This window comes from Falco biarmicus, chromosome 12 (assembly GCF_023638135.1).
Source record: "Falco biarmicus isolate bFalBia1 chromosome 12, bFalBia1.pri, whole genome shotgun sequence".
Classification (NCBI taxonomy): Eukaryota; Metazoa; Chordata; class Aves; order Falconiformes; family Falconidae; genus Falco; species Falco biarmicus.
The window spans coordinates 2,976,548-3,002,710 of record NC_079299.1 but is presented as its reverse complement, the minus strand read 5'-3'; the positions used below and the strand labels follow the sequence as shown (position 1 = coordinate 3,002,710).

General features: G+C 39.3%; 1 protein-coding gene across 24 annotated transcripts in view; it reads right to left on the bottom strand.

Moving 5' to 3' along the window:
• Positions 1-26,163, bottom strand: part of NRXN1 (neurexin 1) — a 730,473-nt gene that overhangs the window by 212,505 nt on the left and 491,805 nt on the right. For all 24 annotated transcript variants that reach the window (XM_056356934.1, XM_056356933.1, XM_056356941.1 and 21 more), the window contains one exon: positions 11,839-12,020. In XM_056356934.1, coding sequence (XP_056212909.1) covers positions 11,839-12,020 — 182 coding nt within the window. The remainder of the gene's footprint in view (positions 1-11,838; positions 12,021-26,163) is intronic.

Genomic DNA, 26,163 nt, shown 5'->3' with positions numbered 1-26,163 from the left:
CCTTTTCAGATCACAGGCTGACAATTTTACATCAACACATGCCTTATATTAGCTTCATTTGGCATTTCATAGTGCTTCCACTTAAAAAAAAAAGTCAACCCCCCCTCTTGCTATGAAAACAAGCAGCGTGGAATCCCCTGGCCTTTTTCTGTTTGCTGAATAGCAAATCAAAACACTACAGAAACTTGGGATATCAGGGAAGGCTCGCTGGGAGGGAAATAAAACAAAACCAACTTGTCAAATGGGACTCCCTGCTGCTGCATACCATGTGGTGCTCTAGTGAGCTGCATCTGTTCCGCTATTAAACATAGTGGTGAATATGATACCGACAGCAGTGACATTATCAAATATGCTGAGTGGTTATTAAGGCTCTGCAGCATAATCTTTTCACTTTTTGTTTTAATTGGTAGAAGTTACTGTAAAGTAGCTTCACGTATGATAACGCTCTTTGTGCTTGTCCCTAAATGAGAAGGCATTGCTACATAATCCACAGTGAGCCTTAAAACCTCCATCTGCTATGCAAGGGGTAGGCCGAGTACTTTTGCTTCAGAAACTCTCTGTTGTTTCCTGGAATTCGCTGGGTCAGAGGGGAAAAAAAACCAAACAACAAGGTATGAGGAACAGTAAGGTTTCAGGACATTAATGGGCTTTCGCAGTGAACAGGACGAACACAGCCTGTAGCATTCCACCTGTAAGCAGTAAGTCACAAGTCTGCCAAGAGTGAGGGCTGAACAGAATGTAACAAGACATCCCAGCCCCGAAATGGAGCATGATGAGATCTGTTGAGGATGTAATGCCTCAACCCCATCCTTTGATCCAGAGGCTCGGGATGAAGAGGAGTACCTGACCCAGCCGTAGAATGCACAGAGGGACGACGTCCCAGTCCTGTACAAGTGGCTTTTCCTAGACCACAGAGAACATAGAGTGCTGCAGCAGCAAGCACGATTTACATCTCCCCAAGGGAATAGCTGGACTTAGATTTCGTCCTTGACTGAACATAGATTATCACCTACAAATTCCAGCACAAGAAGTTAAAGGCACGTTAGTAGTTTCATGCTGCTGCGCTGACGGCTTCAGGATAATTTCCCAGAGAACTGGCAAAACTGAAGGACTGTGTCTGTCCTTTGTTCCTCAGCATCCCTTACGCCGTGTAAGCGAGGTAATTATCGAAAGCCAAGAAATGCATGAGTCAGTTCCTTGAGCTAATCCACCCTCTGGAGCATCAGAATGCTTCAGTGTAAATGGGCTTTCCTGAACAGAGAGGTATTTAAGCCTCTCCAAACACTTAACAGGAAAAGTCACCTGTTGTTAGTGGGATTGTTACATTAAACATGAACCGCCAGAACACCGACAGCATCGGTTCATTACATCCTTATCCTCTCTTGTTAGCGTTGCAGAAATTCTCACAACCAGCATGATCGAAGCAAAAATCAAAAAGAGACGTAACATCAGCAGCAGCCCACTGCCAGTTGGGAAGAATTGCCCTGAGAGCGATGGAGAGACATACACGGCTGCTGCTGGGAGAGAAGGGGAAAGGCTGCTCGGTGACACCGGCGGTGGAGACGCACTGATGTCAAGCGTGTCATGCTCAGGTAAGACAGGCAGTGAGCAGACAGCACAGGCAGGATAGGGGAAAGCAGATGAAGGTATAATTAGAGACCTGAGTTTCAGAAAATCCAGGTAAATTCCCCGCTCTGGCTGTGTTTCCTTCACGACCCTGTTGCAACACGTTAGTGTCAAAGATTATAAATGTTAAATAACTAAATCAGATGAAAGTATGAACCAGGCCCAGTGTGTTCAGTTCAACCCTCTCATACACCAGGTGAAAGTCAGTGATTTTACTTATAGTTACTCCTCACTGACACTGTGGTGTAAGCGAAACGTGAGAAAGGCTCCAGATAATAAATCAGTCCAGAGGAAAAAAAGCAACCTAGCATTAAATACTAAAACAAATTTCTAGTTTGGTGATGGCACTGAGACATCGCAGAGTAAACCCTGCATTAAGCAGGTGGTCAAATTAATTAATTATGAGTTACAATTCAGGTAGTATCTCACAAAAACAGAATAGCATTAAGATGAGCTTTCCTTATTAGCACAAAGTGATTAACTATAGTAGAAATGTTTACTATAACAAATGCCTGAAGCAAAACAGCAGGCTCTGTAAAATTGCCTCGGCACCTTTCACCTTCCAGCAGGAGTTCCCTGGCCTGATCTAGATCCTTCTCATACATACTCATATTTCTGTGGTTTCCTCCAACAAATTAGCAGTAAATGTGGTGGGATGAGAATTATTTGGAGTTAGGATCAGAATCTGTTCAGGCCACCGGCAGCACTTTTCCCCTAGTCTCGTTCTGCATCGACAGGCTAATTTCTCTAGTATTAGAAATGATACTGTTCATCCTGCACATTCACCGAAAAACTGCTACACTGGTACTTTGTGCTGCAGTGCACACTATATCCTTACCCTCACGGAGCTCATGAATTTAAAAGACAGGGAGTTAATGGGCCAAATCTTCGGGTCTGGCTCATGTTCATACTGAACAAATCTTGCTGTCCTGTGCAAACCTGGCCCTCTCTCCACGGGTCAGAGCAATCAGAGAGTCGCTCCCTCTTACTCATAGTCTGGGATACTCTGAAAGTGATGCCGTTGCTCACGTCTGTCCTTTTTTTTTTTTTTTCTCCAAACCACACACTGTCAGCCCGAAGCGCCTGTACCCCGCCTGCACCCCACATTGCCATGGCTTCTCACACACCAGGCACATGTGCCTTCCCCTGATCTTCCAGCCAGGCATCCCTAGCAGGGGGGAGTGCGTGCAAAGCTTTTTGTGCTTCTCCAAAACTAGATGAGAACTACATGGTAACCAAGCTAGGAAATATTATCAGGGCTGAGTCTACTGTATTATTACATATAACAAACAGTATATGCTTAATAGAATATACAATCTCTACAATAAGCAGAGAAGTAGCTAGGTGGGCAAGAGCCACTCGCTCTTGGAAGAGACCCTTAATCATCTAGAGCTCTAATTCTCCAAATAATCACAATAACTTCCTATGATTCGGTGCTTCTTCCTTTGGGTGATCAGCCAGGTTTCAGTGAACATCTCGACTCTTCTGCTATTGCAAATACTGAAGCACTCTTTAAATCTTAATAAGGTTGCTAAAATATCTGCTAAATTTTTCATCAGCTCTTTTTATACATGGCAATGTTCTGGAAGAGTTGGTGCCAAGTTATTAAAATATCTGTAACCTTCGTATGCAAGGATGTTGGCCAGTAACCAGTGCAGGGAATTTTGGATTAAAAGGACCTGATTAGACTGAGATGGATCTAAAACATTGGTGGATGTATATGTTCACTAGGAAAATTGCTGTTATAGAGGAAAGATCACCTCTTTATTTATCTGAACATTATAAACTAATTCCCCTGTCTTCCTTTCTGAAGCCAGAAATTTAGTATTTGTATGTAAAAAACATCACAAAAGTATATGTCTCCTAATTTTGGCCACATACTTAATTGCTTTGTTCTTGCTGCTTTTGTTCTTCAATTAAACAGAATTAATTAATGGTCCTCATCAAGGTGGTCTTCCATGTGAGTGCACCATACAGTCACCATCTGAACTGACTCCTCCATTCCTTTAGCTATACGGTATGTCCCGTTCTACGGGAAAGAAAAGGTGTGCAGTCACTGAGACCCATGGAGGGTGCCACCGGCTCTCGCTGGGATTCACTGGGACTGCAGAATATGCCCAAGCACATGAACTTGCGTTTAAGGACATGGCAGAAAAACAAATTATGGAACGAGGGAAAGGGGAGAGAAAGACAGAATCCTTGAAAATAAGACTGGATGTAATCCATAAAGTACTTCAGAGCTTTAAGAGTAATGACATAAAAACTAAAAACTGCTTTATGGAGAGGTCACAAGCCTCTGTTAATTAAATATGCTTGCTCTTTTGCTTGTCTCTCCACACTGGTCCACTTCAGTTCTTTCAAAATCCAAGTTTTATTATTAGTATAACATGACTCAGTCCACCCCCTTCTATTCTTAATCTTCTAGCATTTTTTTTTTAAGTTCAGCAAGGCCCCAGGACAACGAAGTTCCATGTTTATATTCTGTCCACATGCTGGATCAAAAGTCCTGTTTGTGTACAGTTTGCAACAATAAAATCAGAGGAGGACTTGCATCCAAGTCAGGGATGTAGTTTTGGATCTTAAGCAGTTCAACTAATAGATGAATTCTATTTACAGCATGATCTTGAGATATGTGAGATCAGAAGAGACCTTAGAGTCCGTGATCTGGTCTGCAAGATCATTCATACCACAATACCGTGGCCCTATGCAAACCTTTCCATATTGCTATTAGAGAATTCTAATATTCATGTGGCCACGAGAAGTGCTTCAGGTATCTCCTCACCCTCAGCCAGGCTCTACATTTCTGCTAGAAGAAAACACCTCATGACATTCATCCGAGCTGAGGGCTGGAGCATTCTGGGACTGACACATGGCATTTTAGCTGAGAACTTTGGTCCTACTGGTCCTGCAACTTTCTCTTGCCAAGGGGGTGGCAGGCGGTGACCCCACCATACAGCATGCTTTTGGGGAAGGAGGCTTTCACCCTCCCAAAAGCATGAAGGCTTTATTTACAAAGGAGTTATTAGCAGGGTAGAGGAAGAAGTGACAACTTCTATTTATTCCAAGACAGAGGAAGAGGATGAATGGATCTACTTCCCTCAAGCACATCCCCAGGCTGGGGAACCAGGCAATCCCAGCTGGAAGAAGATCAGCCCCGCCACACTGGTAGAACGGACCTTCTACACCAGCATCGGGATTTCTCCTTGCAGTGCTCTGTGATGGCAGTCATAGCCAGACTGTTCAATTTTATCACTTGTCCAAATTCCATCCATATTTTCCATACAGCAAGGTATCATTAGCCCATTTCCACAACCTTCTCTCAGCAATTCGTCCTCTTCGTGGCAGGAACAGACACATGTTGCTCATCGTGTGATAACAGACTGTGCAGAATATTCAAGATGAGGCATTCATAAACAGCTTATACCATAAAATCGCCTCTCGGAGGTGGTTTGTTGTTTGTGTTTTTTCTTTTTTTTTTTTTTTTTAATCTATGGCACTGCTAATACAAAAGAATAACTTAATAGCATGTTTTCAAGGCATGGATTGACCATTTCAGTGATTTATTTATTTTCTCTCCTACAAACTTAAATCTTTAACCTGATCAGTGAGGTAAATGATTGCTGCATTTAGCACAAATTCCCTAGATTAAATCATTGCTCCCATTCTAATTAACTTAATGTTGGTGTACATTGAAATGCATTCTCACCTGTCTGTCTAGTCCCATAAATGATTCTTTTCTGATTGCACTGATCTCATTATTCAAACCCATAGGCAAGTCTGGAAATCCTTCTTTCATAGTAATTTTTCTTCGGTCTAAAGCTTAACACATAGTCTGGTTGCTGAGTTTTCTGTTCCCCAAAGAGACGTATAATCCCTTCCCACAACAGTTAAACTTCCTATATCATTTTCCATACACATATATTAACGAGGGGGAAAAAAATCACAAATAAAGACTGTGTATATAAGCATTACAAGGAAATACCAAATATTAACAGAATTCTGGATAAGATCATCCTTCAGAAATTTTCTTGTGCCTCAAGGTAGCACGATATTAAATATCACAGCCCTGATAAACAGAGCGATCCCAAGGCTTTCCAGAGCTCCAGAGGGATCCCTGACGCCCATGTGGCCGACATGTGATGGCCTGATTTTCAGAGGTGCTGATTACATTCAGCTCCCATTGACTTTATCCCTGATGTGCATGCTCAGCAGTTCTAGATTTCTGAAACATTTTCTGGGGAGTTTTTTTTTAGCTCTTCCTGGAAGTGAATAATTTGATTTTAAATTCATTACTGTTTCATGCATATATAACCCACCACCGGCCTTACCAAACCTTTGCATTGCACAGATACACATAAAAATAAGGAATTCCATATTTGAAAGACAGTTATTAAAAGAAATGCTATTTCAGGAATAATTATAAGGAATTCCATATTTGAAAGATGATTATTTGAAGAAATATTATTCTGGGAATTTACTTTGAAAGATTATTAAACTCTTCCTGGGAAAATTAATTAGCTCCAAATACAAACCACTAAAATCAAAGGTATTTTTACCATCAATCTCACTGAAAGTACATCCAGCTCTCTAGGCATTGATCCAAATACAGCTAAGTCAATAAGAATCTTTCAATTGACTTTCCATTAGGCATTATGCCCAAGACATGTGAAGTATCCAAAAGAGAATAACAAATTCATTTATCTTAAGACTGCAGTTTTTTTCTCTGGTACAATCAAACCCAGAAGTCTGATCCTCACTCGAGTTTTACTATTTTTGTTCACTTGAGGGAAAGTCATTATACTTGCATGAATTAAAATCATCCATATATTATGTATATGTACAATAGAATCTAACAGAGTCAGCTATTAAAAGCCTGGTGCAGAAGAATACTGTGTATGTATAACTAAGAGGTGGAGGGAGGGGAGCAGGAACTAACAGCCCTTCTAAGTTTGCCAAAAGTTCCAAAAAATTAGTAGGAAAAAAGGTCAGAGGACTTTTGCAGAATTTTCCATTAACTTCAATCTGCAAATCAAAACCCCATGATATCTTTTTTTTTCTCCCCCCCCCCCCCCCCCCCCCGCCCCCAAGTCAACATTTCATTTGGAGTTATTAAATTATTTCCCTGGTTTATGAAAAATGAAGTAAACAAAAAATGATTAAACAGCTCAGAACATGGGGAAGCATTAACTCCCTTGGAAACCAAGAGGATTTTTGAACCAAAACTGACAAAAACTCACAAAAACTTTCACTTGTTTTTATCCACATCTTCCTCATGGAGAAAGTTTCAAATGAAAAGATGCCTTTCTCACCATATATATTTTAATAGGTGTAGTATATAAATAGTTTGGACAGAGCACAAACTGAATTTATTCACAATCCAAACCCCATTTTTCTGTAATATTTCCTCTCCTATGACTGTTCAACTCAGTCATTAATCCTAACCCTGAAGGTTTTACAAACACATTTTGAAAATCTAAGTACAACACTGATTAATCTATCATGCCAGTAAAGCTGTACCTTCAGATCTTTCAGGTTAATTGTGTTATATTTGCATAAATTTATAAATATAATTTATACATTTATAAATTGCATATATTGATACGATTTGCCCTTAAACATACCACACTTTTTCAGGTAACATGTTCCCACATCTTTCAAAATAGTTTTCCATGCTTTCCCATCGCAGTATTCACCTTATTGGTTTACATTTGCCCTATAATGTTTCTTTCTTATTAAAGAGAATAAAATAAAAAATATATGCCACAATCTACCCTGAGTTTGATTTCTTTTTATTTTTGTATGTTTACTATACGCTAGGGAGGACTGTCAACCTCCTTTTGCTGGAACCACAGGGTGGTTTTACTACAGGGTGGTTTTCCCCTGCTTCTCCCAGAAAAGGGTTAGGACAACATTCAAAACGCTGCCACATCTGTCTTATTCCTTATTTTAAATCTTCAGATGTTTGTTATCAGAACAATCTTCCCCACTTCACCTGCTTCACCAGACCCATATCTGTTGATGAGCTTAACGAGTAGTTCCCTGCCCTGTCGGAGGTAACGGGAGGCCAGTTTAGCTTGACCAGCTGGTGTCCGGTGGACTGGGGGGCTCTGCTGGAAGGCCAAAGCCATCAGACCCGACACCTTCTGCTGGCCTTACGCTCCACACGAACCTCTTGCTCTCAGTATCTGCCTTAACCATAAAACCATCACGTCGGTTTTGTGCTCCCCAGATCCTTTGATTTGGACACAAATGACGGAGAGAAGGAAGACACAAAACCTGCTGACTCTTTCCATCAGCTATACAAAATGTTAAAGTCTTTCATTTTAACAATGAAAGATGAAAACACAGCATAATTTACACATAAAAAAGGAATAGAAATCCATTTTCCTATTGATGGAAATCTGTCCTTCTTGTCTTCGTTAGCAGAGCATGTACTATTTACACCACACAGAAGAATGCCAGTTTCCTATGCTACCAGCATTGCCAGAAAGAGAAAATTATCAGGATTTCTTAGCCCTTCGAGGCATTATTTTTGGCTAACTTCACTTTGTTCCTCACCATGGAAAACGTGGAAACTTGAGACAGCAACAGCACTGTTCCTATGAGAAACGGTGGCACATATATGTATTTATGTATGTATGTATGTATACACACACACACTTTTCTGAAGTCTAATGACCTGGGAGAAGAGCAGAGACAGGACCAGGGATCACTGACACAATTACTTAAGGGCTTTAAAGGGCAATGGGAAAGCCAAGCACTGAGGTGCACATGGTGGGTACCTGAACACTGCTTGAATAAGCTGCCACCTTTTCCCATTTGGTGTGGAGCTGGATGCAGACTATTCCAAGAAAAGAGGGGAAAAAAAGGTGGATTATAATAATTCTGAGAGCTATCTGTCCTTCTTTTATCTGTCAACAGGAGAAGGAAGCGGCAGTAAACTTTTAGGCATGATAGCTGTTTCCTCTGGAAACGGGTATCCCAGCAGATTCTGCACAGGAGACCACTTCCATTACAGAAGTCAAGTGATTGCTGTGAAAACTAATTGCTGCACCTCTGGATGACTAAATCTCTTTCTTGCAGCACAGGGGTGCACATGTATCATACACACCCCCAGTCCTTGATAGCTAGGCTGCTACAGTACAGCTGGACTGTATAACAATATATCTCGGAATTTAAAATATTTGCACTGGAACTGTTAAGTATCTGGTAGCAAGGTAGCTTACACATTTTTTTCAAATGTTTCTCATATTAACAATGGTTATTTGGGGAGGTTAAATGATTACTTTAAATAAATGTGTTCCTAATCTAACACTAAAGCTGTGATTCAGCTGATCAAGTAGCAATTTTCAAAATCAGAATTTGTTATGAGCTTGATTTCATTATTAGGTTTACATCGTCTTTAAGTAAACAGAATAATAAAGAGGGCAAGCACACACTGAAGTACCATAATCAAACTCATAATTTCCACTTCCATTTCTAGAATGAGGAAGGTTAAGAGCAAGCTACCTCATAGCTCAGTTCCGAAACATCCCAAACCAGCACCCTCCCCAACATGCTGATGAGGACTATGACCTGAAATTTTTTAACTGAATGCAATAGTTCCAAACTTTCTTTGCCACCCTTCTGCTGACAATACACTTAAAATCAATCCTTACACATCTGCCCTGACTTTTGTCACTGGGGAGGGTCTGAGTGAAATGAAAGCTCAGTAACAAACGAACCAGTTTCTATCACGCTGTAAAACTGAACCCCAGCACAATTAAATCACAACTGTGTCCTTGTTACAGTACAGTTGTTATAACACAACATGCATGGCACATCCCAATGTGCACAGGCATTCACTGCTCGTGCATATTCATTATACAAACAGCTGAGCAGGTGTGTACAAAAGAACATGCAGAATTAAGACTCTTCCCTCCTTCCAGTTTCTCCTCCTTGACCATTCACAGCTCTTGCATGTTTCTAGTTATTTGGTAGATAAGACATTCTTTAGTGGTATCTCAACATTGGTGGAGAAGGAAGTTTTGAATGACAAAACTCTACTACTACTTTTATTACAACCAGTTTAATGCAGCAGCTGCCAATATTGAAAAACTTCAATCCAATAAAATATTTTTCAAATACAACATATACATAGGCCTCTCCTTTTCGATTGCTTCACGACATCTTCTGAGCTAAAATAGACCTCAGTTAAAATTCTCAAAAGTGCCTACATTTCCACTGATTTAATAAGATGCACATTCTTTGGTACCACGAGTGCTTTTGATAATACTGCCTTTCAACTTTCTTTCGAATACTACCTTGATTTGAAAGAGATTCCAGGGAATTATATCCGAGCAGTTTTCCAAGCTTTATCTAACACTGATGACCCTTAAAAAAATTCATACCAGATGTCAGGATTTGAGGTCAATCCCTTAGCGTCTCCGCTCCAGAGTGACTACGTTGAAGCAGCTCTCAGAAGGTCAGACCTAGATCCAGTGAAATTTCTGCAGTTATCATGGATTTTGCTCTGAAGCCAAGCAGGCTTCAGGGAGGTTCCCAAAGTCTCTTGCAAAGACAGTAAGAGGAGGCCAGCATCACCTCACAGAGCGTGACGATAAAAGGCCTTTTGCTGCTTCACAGAAATTTCAAAAGACCAGTAAAGTGTAGTTTACACTTTTCCATTTTTTCAATTTTCCATATTTCCAATATTCCCCATTCCTATTAAGCTGGTTTTGACCATAGAAAACTCTCAATGATTCTTTTATTTTTACCATCTGTTGCTACAGCATGGGTACAAGAAAGTTACTCAGGAAAAAAAAAAACCAAAAACCAAAACAAAACACAACACGAGCAGGCAATAATTTTTGTTCTCCAAATCTCCAACTCATAATTAATAAACCCAACACTTGTTTAAAATGGAAAAATTAAAGCTAGACAGCAGATTGCATTAATATTATGGGTTTGATAGACTTCAGGTAGAGTAAAACTATGAGGAAAACATCCCTTAATATGCTAAAGAAACAGAAAACACTGTAAGAAGAAAGTAATGCCGTTGACCACAGTGGGTGGATCTGGTCTCTGATTGCAAAGAAACAGGCAAATAATGACTAGGTACCTGATGTTAGATGTGGCTTTAGAACGTAAATTTTTAAATTCTCTTCAGCAACACAATACTTGCCTTGAAAAATGTAGGCTCTCAGTATTTCTGGCACCTGGGCGAAGTCGCTTTGTTCACATTTTTAAATTACCACTGTACAATACCAGCCAGCCGTGTGCTCTGTGCATTTTGATGTAACAGAAGGGTACAGACAACCTCTGGATTTTATTTTAGACCTTCTTTCTTTGTTTATTCACTCAAACCAGTAAATAAGAAAAAAATCACCTTGATTCACAGTGCAAGAGTTTACAGAAAGAAGGAGCCTGGGAAGATTGAATACCGTAATTCCCTCTAATTTTGAAAATGATCACTGCTGAATATTTTCTGAGGGCAAAAGTGTAATTGGTTATAGATCAATAAGTAATTTCATTCAAAAGGAACTCTTCTGTTCCTGAAAGTAGAGAGATTCTTATATCAAAATCAAACTAATACATTAACAAAGTTGAGACTAATCGAAACATCAAAATTTTATACTGCCCTAGTTATGTTTATCTCAACTGATCATTTATTTATGTTGCCATAAAAATCCAGATGCTTTCAATTTTGATTGCTAGTTTTTTGCCCTAAGGCAGCCGAAATTACTTTTTTAGACTTCCTAGCTTGACAGTCTGTCTTTCTGCTTAAGACTCACCATCACAAAGGAATGGTGAAATCAGAGGATAAATTCTGGTTTTAACAATAGGCACAGTCAATTGTGATACAGTGTAATTCCCCGACCAGATTCCAGATTAAATCCTCAGGATTAATGTACCTTCCTCTGACACTGCTAAATCCCGTTTTATGTAATTAGACTGCAGCAAACCGCTGTATCTGTACAGCTATACTAGTATAATTTTTAATTGAAAAACCATATAAAGTAGCATGGTATAAAGTAAAAGGCTTTTTGAGCATGTCTGAGACCCTGTACAGTACTGTATGCTATAAACCATTATCACTGAGCTCACTATTGACCCAAAAAATTCCCTTAACAAACTGCTGTATTTACGTAAAAATTAAATAAATTTAAAACCCACTAATACAAGAACAATCAAGACCAGAAGAAATATCATGCATTTGTTAATAATACTTACGATATGCAGCTCTAAATAATCTCCAAGCCCCGTAGAACTGTCCACTCGTACCAACACAGCTTCTTTTTGAACAGTACTAAAACCTATTGCCAGTCTGTCTGCACGAGTGCTTGGCCGATCATTAGGAGGCCACGTGTAAGTGATTTGTCCACCACCTTTGCTAAAGATATATGTTGTTCCCGCTGTAAAACAGAAATAAATATAATTAGCTCACTTGCACCAATGCAAGCCCACATGGAGATCATATGCTCAACAAAAATCAAGATGTTCTCATACAGCAAATAGGTTCATAGAAAAAAACGAGACTATATTTCAAAACGAAGGGGTCTTAATCGCTGAAAATTTTGCAAGAAACGAAATATTAGTGCTTTTTATATAGTGCAATCAACACAGAATATAGCATAATTGCACATGCAGCAATTTAAAATACCATAGCTCTGATTCAGACAGGCATATCTATGCAAGAGAGTTCTAAATCTTATGCTTGAAGAACATGTTCCTGTGCTGAGCGGAACAGGGATGAGTTGAACCAAACGCTTCCCCAAACTGGGCCTACGTGGAGAAGAAATCAAGTAATCCCAGTTATCTCCCAGCTGACAAAGAAATGCAGCTCCCTACTTACACAACAAAAATGGTACACACTATATGACACGTCATCATGCCCAACCAAGCAAGACGTTAACAAATACATTCAGATAAGGCTCCTACAGATCTGAGGTTTATCAGCTTGTGACAGATGGGGATAACAAATGGAAACACAATTCTGCTTGTCATGTCAGGACAAAAAGATATCAGCCTACCATCTAAGTAAGCAATGGCTTATTTGCATAATGCTCAATGTATAACTTGTAAGAGTGGAAATCTTTGCACCTTACACTCAGCACGCACCTACAAAAATCGATGCTGTTTTAAAAAAGTGCTGTTAAGCTAAACCCACTTAGCGCTCAGGTGCTTAACTTCATCACAGCATATTTCCTCTGATCTAAAATAATGGCATATCCAGGTATTTTCCACCTAAAACTTGTATCCTAACAACAGCCTATAGCAGGCCAACCCTGCATGTGCTTGAGCTTTCTTGTAAAGCCACTCCGAGCTGTCTACTTCTTTCAGAGGAAGGCAGGTCAAAGCGTAGGGAAGTATGTCAGCACACTGTAAATGCAGATGTCTAGTTTTACTAGCTGTTCTAATCTGGCCCGCTGTGTGGCTACTCTCAATTTTATTAAATATAATTCAGTTTATTCCACCCAATACTCTCACTACATACTTCCCATGTCCATGTAAGAAGATAGCGCATAACAACGTCATTGTCATTTCCTTACTTTCTTTCAAGATTGACCAAAAAAGCTGTGAGCATAAAAATGGATCCAAAATCCCTTGAACATTTAGACTTTTAAAGCCAAAACTGAGAAGGGCTGTAGAGTTACACCACTCCTTCAGCTTCCAGATGCTTCAAAATCTTACCTTACTGCTGAGCAAGGCTTCTTTGTATCAGTCTCAAAGCAAAAAACCTTTTTGAAGAGATATCCTATATTTATGGCTAACATCACTTTTCCTTTATGGAATTACATCCTACTCATAAGTTTTTTCCAGTAGCATTGATTTGTAATATTTTATGCACTGTGCATAGTACCTAAAAACCTGTAAAGCTCATTTTATATCAACACCTTGAAGGACTGTGCTTCAAATAGATCTCTTGGCTTTTCTCTTGACGGCAAAATACAAGCCTGCATGTGTTCTAGGAAAACTTGTTGGCTCTCTCTAGCAAAGACAAACGCAGTAACAGACCTGATATCTAAGGTTTCACACTCCAAGTGAAATCAGGGTCTATTGTCATTGCAAAGAGCTGTGCACGAGTAGCGAAGGTAGGGACTGTGCCTTAAAAAGCTTGGTAACGGACATGGGCAAATGGTGTCTGGTTTAGGAATCTGTGTGACAAAAACCTGATCTCCTTCTCTCCCACACTTGCTTTCCTCATATGCAGTGCTCTGAAATGCACATTGATCTGCTGCATGCTATTCATTAACGATGGTTGAACCCCCCAGTTCTAGCACATCCTAAAAAAAATGATACATGGGACATGTAATATCACTCTTGGTGGTCCCCAAGTTCTCCTCTTTGCTGCTAGTGTTGACTTCCAATCTTGAGCAGATTGAGGAGTGACAGAGTTTGGGTCTTCATACAGTATCTGTCACATTGGTGACAGTGAAAGGATTTATTCTGTGTTGATGAAAACCCAAGGGCTTGATCCAAAGCTCATTAAAAACAGCAAAAGCCAATTGTTGACTTCATAAAATACTGTGTCAGGTCATGAGTGAGGCTCTTATAAGTAACAAAAAATGAGAAGGCTAAGAAAAACCAACTCCTTACGCCTCAATGTCACAGACAAAACTACCAGAATAGTACCAAAGATTTAAGTGGGAGTGCATAATTTTCCTTGTCTTGGTTGCAACAGATGTGTTTACCCAATACAGAAGACAAAAAAAATGCCTACCAAGCGATGGCAGAATCATACTGAATACAGTGACCCAGACGTAAGACTCCAGATCTGAATAAGAAACTCTGTTGTTCTTATTCGGAATGAATCTTTGTCACTGTTTTTTTGCTAAATACTGCTCTTCAAATAACCGATGAAGAGCAATTAATTCCCGACTGCTGCCACATTGATGCCAAGGCCAATGTCAGTATGGCTGGATAAATCTAGCTGTAAATCTTAAACTATATACAATCAACATCAAACTTAAACTTATCTTTTTATCCGTGATAACATATGGCTTATGGGTTTGTATAGCAAAGCCTTCTCTTCTTTGTAACTGTCCATTTTGTAGCTCTTCAAACTAACTGCGTATCTGGTAACAGGCTAATTAATCCATGCTGATGAATACAGATCTGCCTGTGTCTAAGCTGTACAGGGAGTCACGTTCTTTGAATTTCCTGTATTAATTATGAAAAAAAATGGGTCGGAAGCCATTTGAGAATAGATCCTCTAGTGTTTATATTTCAAGAAAGACAAATATAAGTATGTAAAATTTATTACTCTGGGATTGATCTCAGCTTATAGTCTCACCTCCCATTAACTATTAAAGGCTAGAAACAGCAGTTGTTCAAAACCACCCTGCTTACTATCAATTTTCAATATGTTAAGAAGAAACAATAGAGGAAGCCTAATTCACTTGCTCCACAAAGGCTTTTATGCTCCCTGACAAACCTTATAATGTCTCTGCTGTTCTTTCAGAACATTGTCGCTAGACCCCAGCCATCCTCCTCCTCTCTCTTAGCTTATGGCACTGTGTTGCTTGGGGTTTCTCATCTCAAGAGATTTGAAAGCAGCAGAATTAGAATGTCAAGAATAGCAATGCCGTCAACACAGTACTTTTAAGTAGGGAACTTTGTAACATGCCAGTTATCTCTCTCAGCCACAGATTTTACTGCACAATTCTTTATGCGTCCATGCGTCTACACAATGTTTACGAAAAAATGTCCATACAGCTCTTTGAAATTCTTAACCATGAAAGCATGGTTCCTATTGTAACAAACTGCCACTGGTCAAGATACCGTAATGTTTTTTAATGGCCTGAGTCTCTAAAGTTCTACTTGTTTGCAAAATTCATCTTTATGAAATAGTGCATTCATTTCAGCACAGCCTGGCAGCAACTCAAGGACATCTGCTTACCTATACAGTATTAGGCAGATAAATATTTTGTTTAGTACCCATTTACTGTATCTATTACTCCGTATGACTGCAAAGCTTTTCAATATTTATTGCTCTGAAGTCACATCTGACACAGTTTAATAGTTTGCTCAAATCAACAGCTTTCTGCCTTTTGCATGTCCATCCCAATAATGTGTTTAAGGTATATCGCACTGAAGGGTACATAATTCCATTCTTCCCATATAACATTAGTAACTTAATGTTTATTTTCAACATTCACATCAGGTTTTAGATGCTGGTTAAGTGAAAGCAATGGCTTGATTGAGCTCTGTGCCCCAATGAACTACGATTCCATCACACTGTAACTGACAGACTAAAGACTGAAGCCTGTAAACTCCAATACTGAAAACTCCTAGCTGCCCTTTTATTAGTAGTAAAGCACTTTTTAACTATTATTTAAAAAAATGAAGGGTAAGCATTATTGTTTATAATGAGAAATTACCCAATAATGTAATTTTCTTCCTTCTGTATGTTATCAGTACTTGACTTGATTCTGGGCTAGAATGTGAACCCTCTTATTCCCACTGGTAAGTAATTACTTGCATTGATAAACCTGCTGAATCCAGCGAGACTATTTGTGCAGGTTACTATTAATTACCAAGAGCCAAGAATTTACAATATGAATATATACATACACGCATGTTTGCCCAAACATCTACATGGAGGCATTAATCACACTTGCTGTGTGTTCAGGGGAGCATACAAATATCCATTAATACTTCTTTTTTATATTTCCATCTATTTATTTTCATCCTACCCAAGCTGAAGTTCCAGAAAAGTACACAAAATTTCTGTACATAGATTTGTGCGAATTTTCTGAGGTAAGTAAAGAAAGGAACGCTTCAAGCCTCCAACGTGATATGCCATGGGGAGGGGGAAGTTGTTTCAAAATAATGGGTGGATTAAAAACCAGCTCTTCTGCTGCTACTTCTTAGACTGTGACGTGTTATAAATTATTTACACAGAATAGAGAACAAATGCCACAGGGTTGAGGAGGGAATGACCATTAGGCTTAACCATGGGAAGGAGATGGGAAAAGCTGCTGGAAGAAGTACTTCAGACTAAAGATCAGATTCAACAGACCCTTCCTGAAGGCGTCCTGGTACACTCTTTCCCACTAATCTGGGCAGGAGCCTGAATATGGATCGTAACTGCTTTGCTGCAACAACGACGTCAGGCTTCTCTAAATACCATCTATTAAACAGCAAAAGAGGTTTATTGGGTGGGGAAGGAGATTTTCAGTTTTCAAATGGATCATTGCCCATAACTCTCCAAAAAGTTTGAGCCACGGGGCCAAGAGTGGAGCAATGTCTCATTTTTTGGCCAGGTTCCTCAGACTCATGGATAACAGAGTCTAAGAGTGTATTTATGATGTTCTTTTGACCACAGACAGTTTGGCAAACCTTAAAGGGTCACAGCTTTCCTGGAAATTGAGTACCATTCAAAACAATTTCTATTTAGGTCATTAAACCAATGTGCATGCTCAAACTATGACTGCTGCTAGCTGGTATATTTGTCAGCTGTAAGATGACTGTACTCTCCGCATACGTTACACTGTGCAGACTGTAATCCAGAACTGGGGTCTATTTCATAGCACGAGACATGTCTTATAAGTTATGGTCAGGAGACTAGTTTCACCCAGACCGTAACTAGATGAATACGACCTCAACCAGCTCAATCACCAGCTGAAGCAATTTGTTAAAATGAGCCAACAAGGCGGTATCCCCAGTATGTAAAAGATGCTGAAACAGAAAAGCCTTCACCTTGTTGCTGCTGTTTGCTGCCTCTTCCAGATAATCTATCAACCAGTCAGTGCCAGTATTAAGCAGGTAGGGAAAATACACAGCCTTCTATATTCCTGGATAAACAGAAACCACGCTGCATAGCTACTATTAATTCAAACAGAACTTTACACTGTATTATAGAACTTCCCTTCCCAAACCACTGCAGGGACCCTAATTTGCTTTATCAGAGCCTACGAGGCTTTTCATTGCACTAGATCCAGGTTTTCACGGAGATCTATAAAATTGTGCAGTGCATGGTTTATTATATTCAGCTATCCCCAAGAGCTGGCTCCAGGAAAAGGTCTAAGTGATAACAGAACACAGTCCTGAGTCAAGCTGAGCATCCTGGCCTTTGCAGTGACATTTATTGCAGTTTCAAGGCAGTAACATGGAAGCAACGTGTTTTCCTCAGACCACGAGAGTTGCTACCGCTAGCTTAATCAGCTCAGTACCATGATCTCCCTCAACGCACACACACACACAAGCGCAACCAACCAAGAAAACCAGAAAACCATTCCTTTCTGGCTTCTCCTTTCCTCCAGACTACGACAACAGTATTTGGACAGTACCATGACCCGGTAAACGTTTTGTGGGTGGCACAATAGCATTTTCACCAGAAATGATCCCTAGGGTCTTCCCATATTTTGACTTTTTAGCAACAGGCTCTTGACTACAAGAAGTGCTCAACCTGACACTGGCTGACAAATGTGCAACCCCACCTCCGGCTTCAGCCGCTCGGACTGGTTCCAGTTAATGCTCTGCATTTGCTAGGAACTCAGTGGAATGCTTCCCCATGAACCAGATCGCATCTTATCTTGCCCAGTAATGCAACAGAGAAACACTTTATCCCTGTGGGAAGATGGCCAAACTTATTTAAGACCCTTTACATGTTAAAGGTGTTACACAACTACAAACCCTCTTTGTTTTCGTCTTTGGGCTTTATACCTCATCATTTATATTTTACATTGCATGCCATAATAAAATGGGGAAAACATACTCCATTCCAGTTCCAATTGCTCTTGTAATTTTAATTCCCTGGTTTCAAATGCGAGATTTCTTTTTAGAAATTTTCTCTGCGTAGGACAATCTTAGGGAGCTGCACAACATATCCACTGTCCTTGTTCATTCTTCAATAACTTTTCAATCCAATACCCAAGTTCAGCCAAAGTTGAGAGAGGGGTAGGCAGAAATTCCAAACAAAATTTACTCTTAGCAGTTTAATGTAAATCAATGACTTTGTAAAAGAGAAATCTGTAAAGCTCAACTATATTTTTTGCCTGGTAATAGCCCATAGGGCACTTGGTAGTTGTGTATCTGCGTGCCACGCTAGCCAGACAATGGTGCCACATGTCTCAAGTGTCATCAGGAGCTCTGGGAGGAAAAGAGGGAGGGAAGCTATTGGCTTCCTGCAGTAAGAGAGCGCAGCATTTGGGAAACAAGGCAGCATTCCATTAAAAAAAAAAAAATTATCAGGATTCATTATTTTTTCTGATTTTGGAATAAAAACGTTCATATTTCCAGCCAAAGTTTATCATATTTATCTACAATGGGGATATCTAGCTCTATTGATTTCAAGAGGGTCACTAAGGGACAAACAACTAGAATTTGTGAGCAATGATGGCTCAGCCGATGTGTACACCTATAAAGCATAACTCTCATGAAGCTTAGCATCAGTATTACAAGTTAGCATCATTCTTACCATCATAAATAACCAAGATGGTTAAAATAAAAGTTTCAAAGAATTTACAGAATCACTCCAGCTGGAAAATCCTAACACCTTTACTCAAATCAAGTAGCATCTCACATCTCGAACGACCCCATTGATTTAGATTAGATCACTTAACTGGAATAAAGTACTACGCAGTTTGTGTAGGCACATCAAACTAAGAGTTTTCAATTGTGTTTGAAATGAATATAATTTTGAGAAGGACCTTAGCTAAGCAAGAGCTAGCTGTAAGGACTCCTAAGAGAATGTAGAAATTAGAGTATCTGTTCATCTGAGTTATTAACAAAACGAGTTGATTTACTGAATGCCAATAGACCTGATAGTATTCAGGCATTGATTCTGTAAAATTATTTTGACTAGCTTTGCAACATCCACAGAAATAAAAGTTCTGCAGTATTTCATCTCATTATTATGTTCATTTATACAAAAAATATGACTTATTTTATGAAAGGGTATGGTCTTTCTAATGCAAATCAGACACAGACCGGTAAAAGAAAATTATTGTTTTTCTCCAGAATCTCTCAGTTTAAAAAATTTTATTGGCTGCCTACTACCTATCGCTTTTCTGGTATGGATGACTGTTCAAAATGAATTTAGAATACTTCTGTGTGAAATGTAAGCCAAGTAATTCCCCATTATTGCCTTGCACCTTTATGTAACGTAGATAGTTAGAAAATGATATATTTCTGAAATCAAAGCCTGCTTTAAATGTCATACTGCAGTCAACATGAAACATTTTAATCCATTATAACTCTATCAAAGGTAACAAGGATACAACGTGTATGCTTCTGAGAGCTTGCCAGAAAGTCAGATGGAAATTAAAAGTCAAATGTCTATAAATAAGGGAAGGTTTTATTCCTCCTACAACCTTGTCAACATACAGTTAAAGATAAATTTCTTGAACGGTGTCTGGAGAAGTGGAAATTGTGTTGTCAGGAAACACATATGAGAAAGCAATGAGACGAAAAATATTTCCAGACAGGTAGAATGTATAGACTGAAATTAGTAAACTGAAGTCCTCTTGAAGACAATAGGACTGTTCTGGTACCCACACTCCTTACATTAGGAAATGTCAAGGCCCTATACTTCAAGATAACCACTGTTACAGTAAGTTCCATGAAAATAAATGGACCGCACGTGCACTGATTTGCTTCTTACGGCTTATTAGTTGTGCCAACATACAAAATGAAGGCAGTTAAGGGGCTGGTTAGTTGAAGGGATTTGTAACAGGATGTAGAAACTAGGACATTCGTTCAAATACGACGCAGGTTGATAGAGACCAAATGTTGTTACCATCTGTTGGTGGCCTATGTGAAATCATTCAGTGGTTCCAGTCCAGGGACCTTACACACTCAACAGATACCTGGCAAAAGTTAGAAATCCTGTAAGCCAAGTAACTTGAGTTGTTAGAGTTTCCCAGCTTGCTGACTCCACTGGGAGGCCCGTAATTTGAAGACAAATTGCTTGTGCACCAGGATCTGAACATCTCCCACAAAAGCAGCTCTGCACAGATGTGCGTGTAGGCCAGAAAACAGTGGAAGAAAATCCAAAATTAAATTTGCTCTGTGTAAGTCTGTCAAAAGGCAACGTACTTTCCAAAGAAATAATGTAATTACTTCTTTAAAAGTCATTATTTCGTGCAAAGCGGAGTGCCCAAAGGTATGTTTTTATTCAAGCACCTACAGTGGTATCCTGAATCTCAGAAGTGTTGTGGCATTTCTGGCAACCTTTAAAACTCAAACTGCTTTCAATGAAGATACAAACATCTGAAATAGCTGGCCTCAAGTTATTTAACTATAGTAAAATGGACAGGAGTTTGACTGCAAATGTCTAGTATGCTTCTAAGCTAAAGTCTTTATTTCTTACTGGCTTCCTTACTAATACAATATTCCAGCTATCCAAACTTGCATTATCTTAGTTATTTTTAAATGACATATCTATTATCTTCTTTACTAACTTTTGCACCTCATAATCTAACCCTGAAAAACCCTAAAATACTTAGAGAGCTCTCAAAAGCAATAAAATCTTGTCTTAGAAGAAACGTGCAACGTGCTGAAAATAAAAGCACTGCTAACTGCAAGAGTGTTAAATTCACTGAAAAATGATACAAGCCCAACAAGGATGTCAGATGCTAGGCTAAGATTAGGTGCTACTATTACTTGCAGCAGAAAGATGGTACTGGCAACACTGCAACTTCCAACCTTTGCTGAGATGGAGACTTCTGAACGTAGCAAGTTGTATTATGGATAATGTGGTTTAATATTGCTTGTTTGTAAAGGTAGTTAAGAGTAAGTAGTTCTGTGACATACACGCTCTCCTACTAATTGCTCAGTAACTAATAGACAAAACAGTGTTGTGGCAGCATTTCTGAACATTTTCAAGTAACACACATGGGCTATAGCGGAAGGAAAACTTAAAGAGATCTGACATTTTGAAATACACAAATAGCCACCATTCTTCTTCTTACAAAAATGAAATTAAATGAACAGCATTAAATCTTCGGAAAAACACAGAGCTTAAGCCTCCCTGAAGCACATGCATCTACCGCTGAAGCAGCTGCTCAGTTGCTAGAGGCGTCTCGGAGGCAGACCTGGCAAAGGGAAGGATGGATGAGCACGCTACACATCAACGGCAGGCTTGTACAACCGTATTGTCTGTCTAACTCCAAGCAGGATCAAGCCCAGAAATACACGATATTTCATTTCATTTGATACACAGGCTAATAACTTTATGTTTTATGCTAATATTTTTAGTATATTTTACATTTCTAGAATAATTTTTACAATCCTCGTATTTTAAAACCAAAGCTAGTCTTCACCAGTGGTATGTTCTCAAACCTCAGAGAAGTGTCAGGTAAGAGGAATACAATGTAAAACTGTCTGGGTGGGTGGCTCAAGGGATGCCTGAAAATAAGAACCAGCAAGCAGCTACAAACGATACTCTGTCTGGGAAGATTTCCTAGTCCATGTCCCCAAATCAATCCTTGAGACAATAATGTTTACTTACATTATCAAATCTGCATATGAAACAAATAGCATTTATTAGGGGTACACAGATCCAGCTGTATTTGAATCTTTAACGTTTATTAGACCATTATAATAAGAGCTAACAGGGGCCAGCCAGGTTGGGCCGGTTCACTTCCTTCCTACTTCTTTTTGTTCTGCTGCATAATAGATTCATAATAGATATCCAATTGTGGTCTGGCACAGAACCGCTACATGCCTTGTCATTATAATAATTGCTATCATTCTTCTTTGGAAAGTCCTTCTGCTGTTGTTTGTAAGCAACAATTCACTGCCAGCTTCAGAGGATAAAAAGTTGCAGTGAAAAACAAGCACCTTACGTTTTTCACCACTTTACACGGCCGAGTAATGAGGGAACAGGGTTTAACCACTGGATTCTGTAACAGTGCTTGGAGAGAACCTGACCAAACAGTTCTGGGCTGTGAGCTATTCATTCATCCCAACGGGGACTAACTCAAGTGTCGTCTCCTACACTTCATATGCCAGTACTATTCACCCACTGGTGCCAGACGGGTGAACGGTTAATCGCCCTCTGAAGACTAACCCAGCCTAATTAGAGTGGTGATTTTGTGTACACACTCATTGCCAAAGCTCTGGTTAGAGGAAACAATGATTGCTTTTAATTTCCTGACATGAAGGTCAGTCTTCAATAGTTTGGGAAGCCTTACTCTAGTTGAGCATTTTACCGTAACATACACAAAGATGTTAAGAACCCTTCAAAACTATAAACGACACCGATGCATGTGGAAAATCATTCTGCACAGAAATAATCCATTTTTCAATAAGTATTCATCTACTTTAAAAAAAACCACGCCCAAACCAAACAGAACATTTCCCATAAAAAGAAGGGAAAAAACAATGACCCAAATACATTAAAAACCACTCTTGCAGAATCAGCGAAGGCATTCTAACTCAAAAGCTTTGAGGACTCCCACACTACAGTATTTCTTTCATGGAATCACATAAAGCATGTTTTTAGAAAAGTTTCTGCATCTCACACAAAGCTTAAACATCCAAATATTTAAAAAGTTGAAATTGAAAACATCCAAATATTTAAAAGGTCATTGTACGTTATCTGACTTGAAATTTGATAAATTAAATTTTACAAGTCATAAGGGAAAGAAGGCTCTCTGTCTTATAAATGTTCATCTAATGAACACCAATCAGAAATTAAGATTCACTATTTAAATCTAGAGGATTTTGTTCATATCCTGTTTAGTTCTCAAAGGACACCACGTATTCCTTGTTCGCACATGCTGGAGTCTCAGAAAGATGGCTATTCAATGAGAGGCTGGCTTTGCGATGGTTTTGCTAACATTTGTAATAACAATGCAACCTAAACACCGCAGTTAAACAAGAGAGTAGTATTTCTGGAATACCCTGCTGTTCGAAAGTGCATTGTGAATATTAACATATTCCAGTAAATTAGTTTGCACTCATTATCATAAGCAATTACTTACTGTTTAGATGATGCTGATATTAAATTGGCAAGCAATTTCAAGAACTAATATACAGCATAAAAAGCTTTTCAACGTTCTAACAGTATGAAAAGACAAATGTTTCTAGTAACGCAGTCCCTTATATACAGATGTCTCTCTGTATATAAAAATTCTGTCTATCTCTTCCTATGTGATATCTTTTCTTCAGCAGCAAGTGGATAACTACCTGAGGCTCTGTGACAAACTCTTTATAAACTTTGTTTTGATGCTGTGGAGTAAATCATAAATACCTCAGGCCAACTGCAACAGTAACATCTCATTCATGCTGAAAAAGAAACTGTTTTCATGCTCATTTTTGAAAATAATAGTTTAGAAAAAGATACTGATGTGAAGAAGTTCAGTTCTTTGCTCTCAAAGCTATTACCTTTTCCTGGTATAACACTGTCAGATGCAAGGGTACATCAACACCTTTGTCCTCAAGATACGGGTAGGAACAGAGCAAGGTATGGAGAACCTCTCCTGCTTTTGAACAACAACCTCAGCTTATTTCCCGTCAGTCCAAGCAAGCAGTAATCCCAACTTAAATAACCTCCAAGTCACCCAAGTGAGAAAAGAACTGTGCCTCCTTCCTTGAAGGACACGTGGAGAACAGCACAAGAGACGTTCCTAACGCTGCTCTGCTCAGCCACGGGAAAGGTGCAGACCATGTAGCATGAGCCCAAGATAACCCCCAAAGAGCTCTGTGGGGAGCCTAACACAATGGGGAAATGTTCCTTTGTTAATTAATTTACATTTTGGCTGCTAATTCCAAGTGAATTAGGTTCCAGCTGAGAAACATAGCACGCCTTTTTGGCTTACATGACACTATCCCTCCTGTTGCTCCACACAGGAGTGGAATCGGTAGCAGAGGCATCCTGGAGCACGTCCAAGGAAGTACATCAAATGTGGGGATTTGGAGTAGTCTCTCCCTGAGCCAGCCTGCACAGCTGAGGAACAAAAACCAAGCACCCAACAGTCCTGTCCGCCAGCAAGTACCTCCAAGTTGGCCCTCTGGATACAGGATGGACATATTAATACTTACAATCCCAGTGAGCGGAAAGACCTTGGTACTCCTAAATGGCTTCAGTTAGCAATATAATCCCACCACATCAGGATCTGTGAGTAAGCATCTATTTACACTGCAACCCACTGGTTGAGGGTATGAGACTGTAAACTACTTGCACGGGTACTGTGCCTACCTACCTGTTTAGACAAAACTGCCTTTAGTGCAACTGTGAACCTTAATGGGGAACTTGGGAACCCTGTGTACCATAAACAAAACAGAGTAGTTTAAATAATTCCCAGAATACATGTCTAAAAATATAACTTGTGATCTCAGGTCTCAATCTTTCAAGCTACGTTTTAGTCTGGAACCAATTACTGTAACTATTTTATCTCATAAAATACACACGAAACACTAATGCACCCTTAACACCGAGAGCGCAATGGCCCTTGTCTGCCACGCTCAATTACGCACTCTTCCGTTATATATTATTGGGTTGAAAATATCTTCGGGAAAAATAGGCATGATTTTTTCAAAATCGTTTAATCAGTTCTTAGCCATATTTTACCCTATTCAAAACTGAAGCACTTTCCGCACCTTTCTTGTTGCTACCTTTAAATAATACATTTCTAAATTACTATTTCTCTTAAAATCAAACTTTCCAATTAGCCTTGTGAAGTTAAACTGCATGACTTGTGAAGCTAAAAATGATGCGTGCCTTGGTCTCTGGAACAAAGCAATGAAGTTCTCATCTCGTTAGCAAACCCAATTTTTTATTCTTATTGACCTTGAATAGAAAAAAAAACATTCAAAACTGTTTATAATGAGAGGGCTTCAGACAAAGCTCTATGCTCAGAGCAGGGCTTCAGTCACTCTGTATTTCCCCTTTCATCAATCCTTCATCCTCTCCTACTTGTAATCCTAATATGCAAGAATTTGGACCAATTGTTCGGTTTCTACTGATGTAGCAGAAACCACAAGCAGCTCTCGGAGCCACAGGCCATGTCTCCAAACAATTCTCCCTCTTCTGTTCAGGGAAAAACCACACGACCTTACAGGTGATGTTTAATATCTGTGTCCTCAAGCTGCTAAATCCTTGTACACTAGAAAAGAAGGAATGGAAGCTGCAAATTACCTTTTGATAAATAAAACATTATGTATAACAGCAAAAAAAAGGGTGGGGGGAAACCCAAAACAAATCCCAAAACAGCAATTTTATATTTTCTGGAGAAATCCAGACTCCTCTACATTCAGAATCTTGTCTGTACATGAAATTTAGCCAAATTTCGTTAAACTAGAACTATAATGAAAGACAAAAGAGTGTTTCCTTAAACAGCAATTATTACTAATTCCTATTCAACCCCGCTGATGTTTGTAGACCCAAACTTGACTTTTTCATACCTTCATTCTACAGAATCTTAGCTGTGAGGAAAAAAGTCTTGTGTGTCCTGAAGAGGAATCCTCCCTACAGACTCATAAACTTGCAGTGTCAAAAACTGAGGGAATCTGAACATTCACTAAGAAAAAGCAGATTTTTAGAATGAACAGCCGAAATGAACATTTGTATATGTGACTCCAAAATACCCCAAAGGCTCCTTAAAA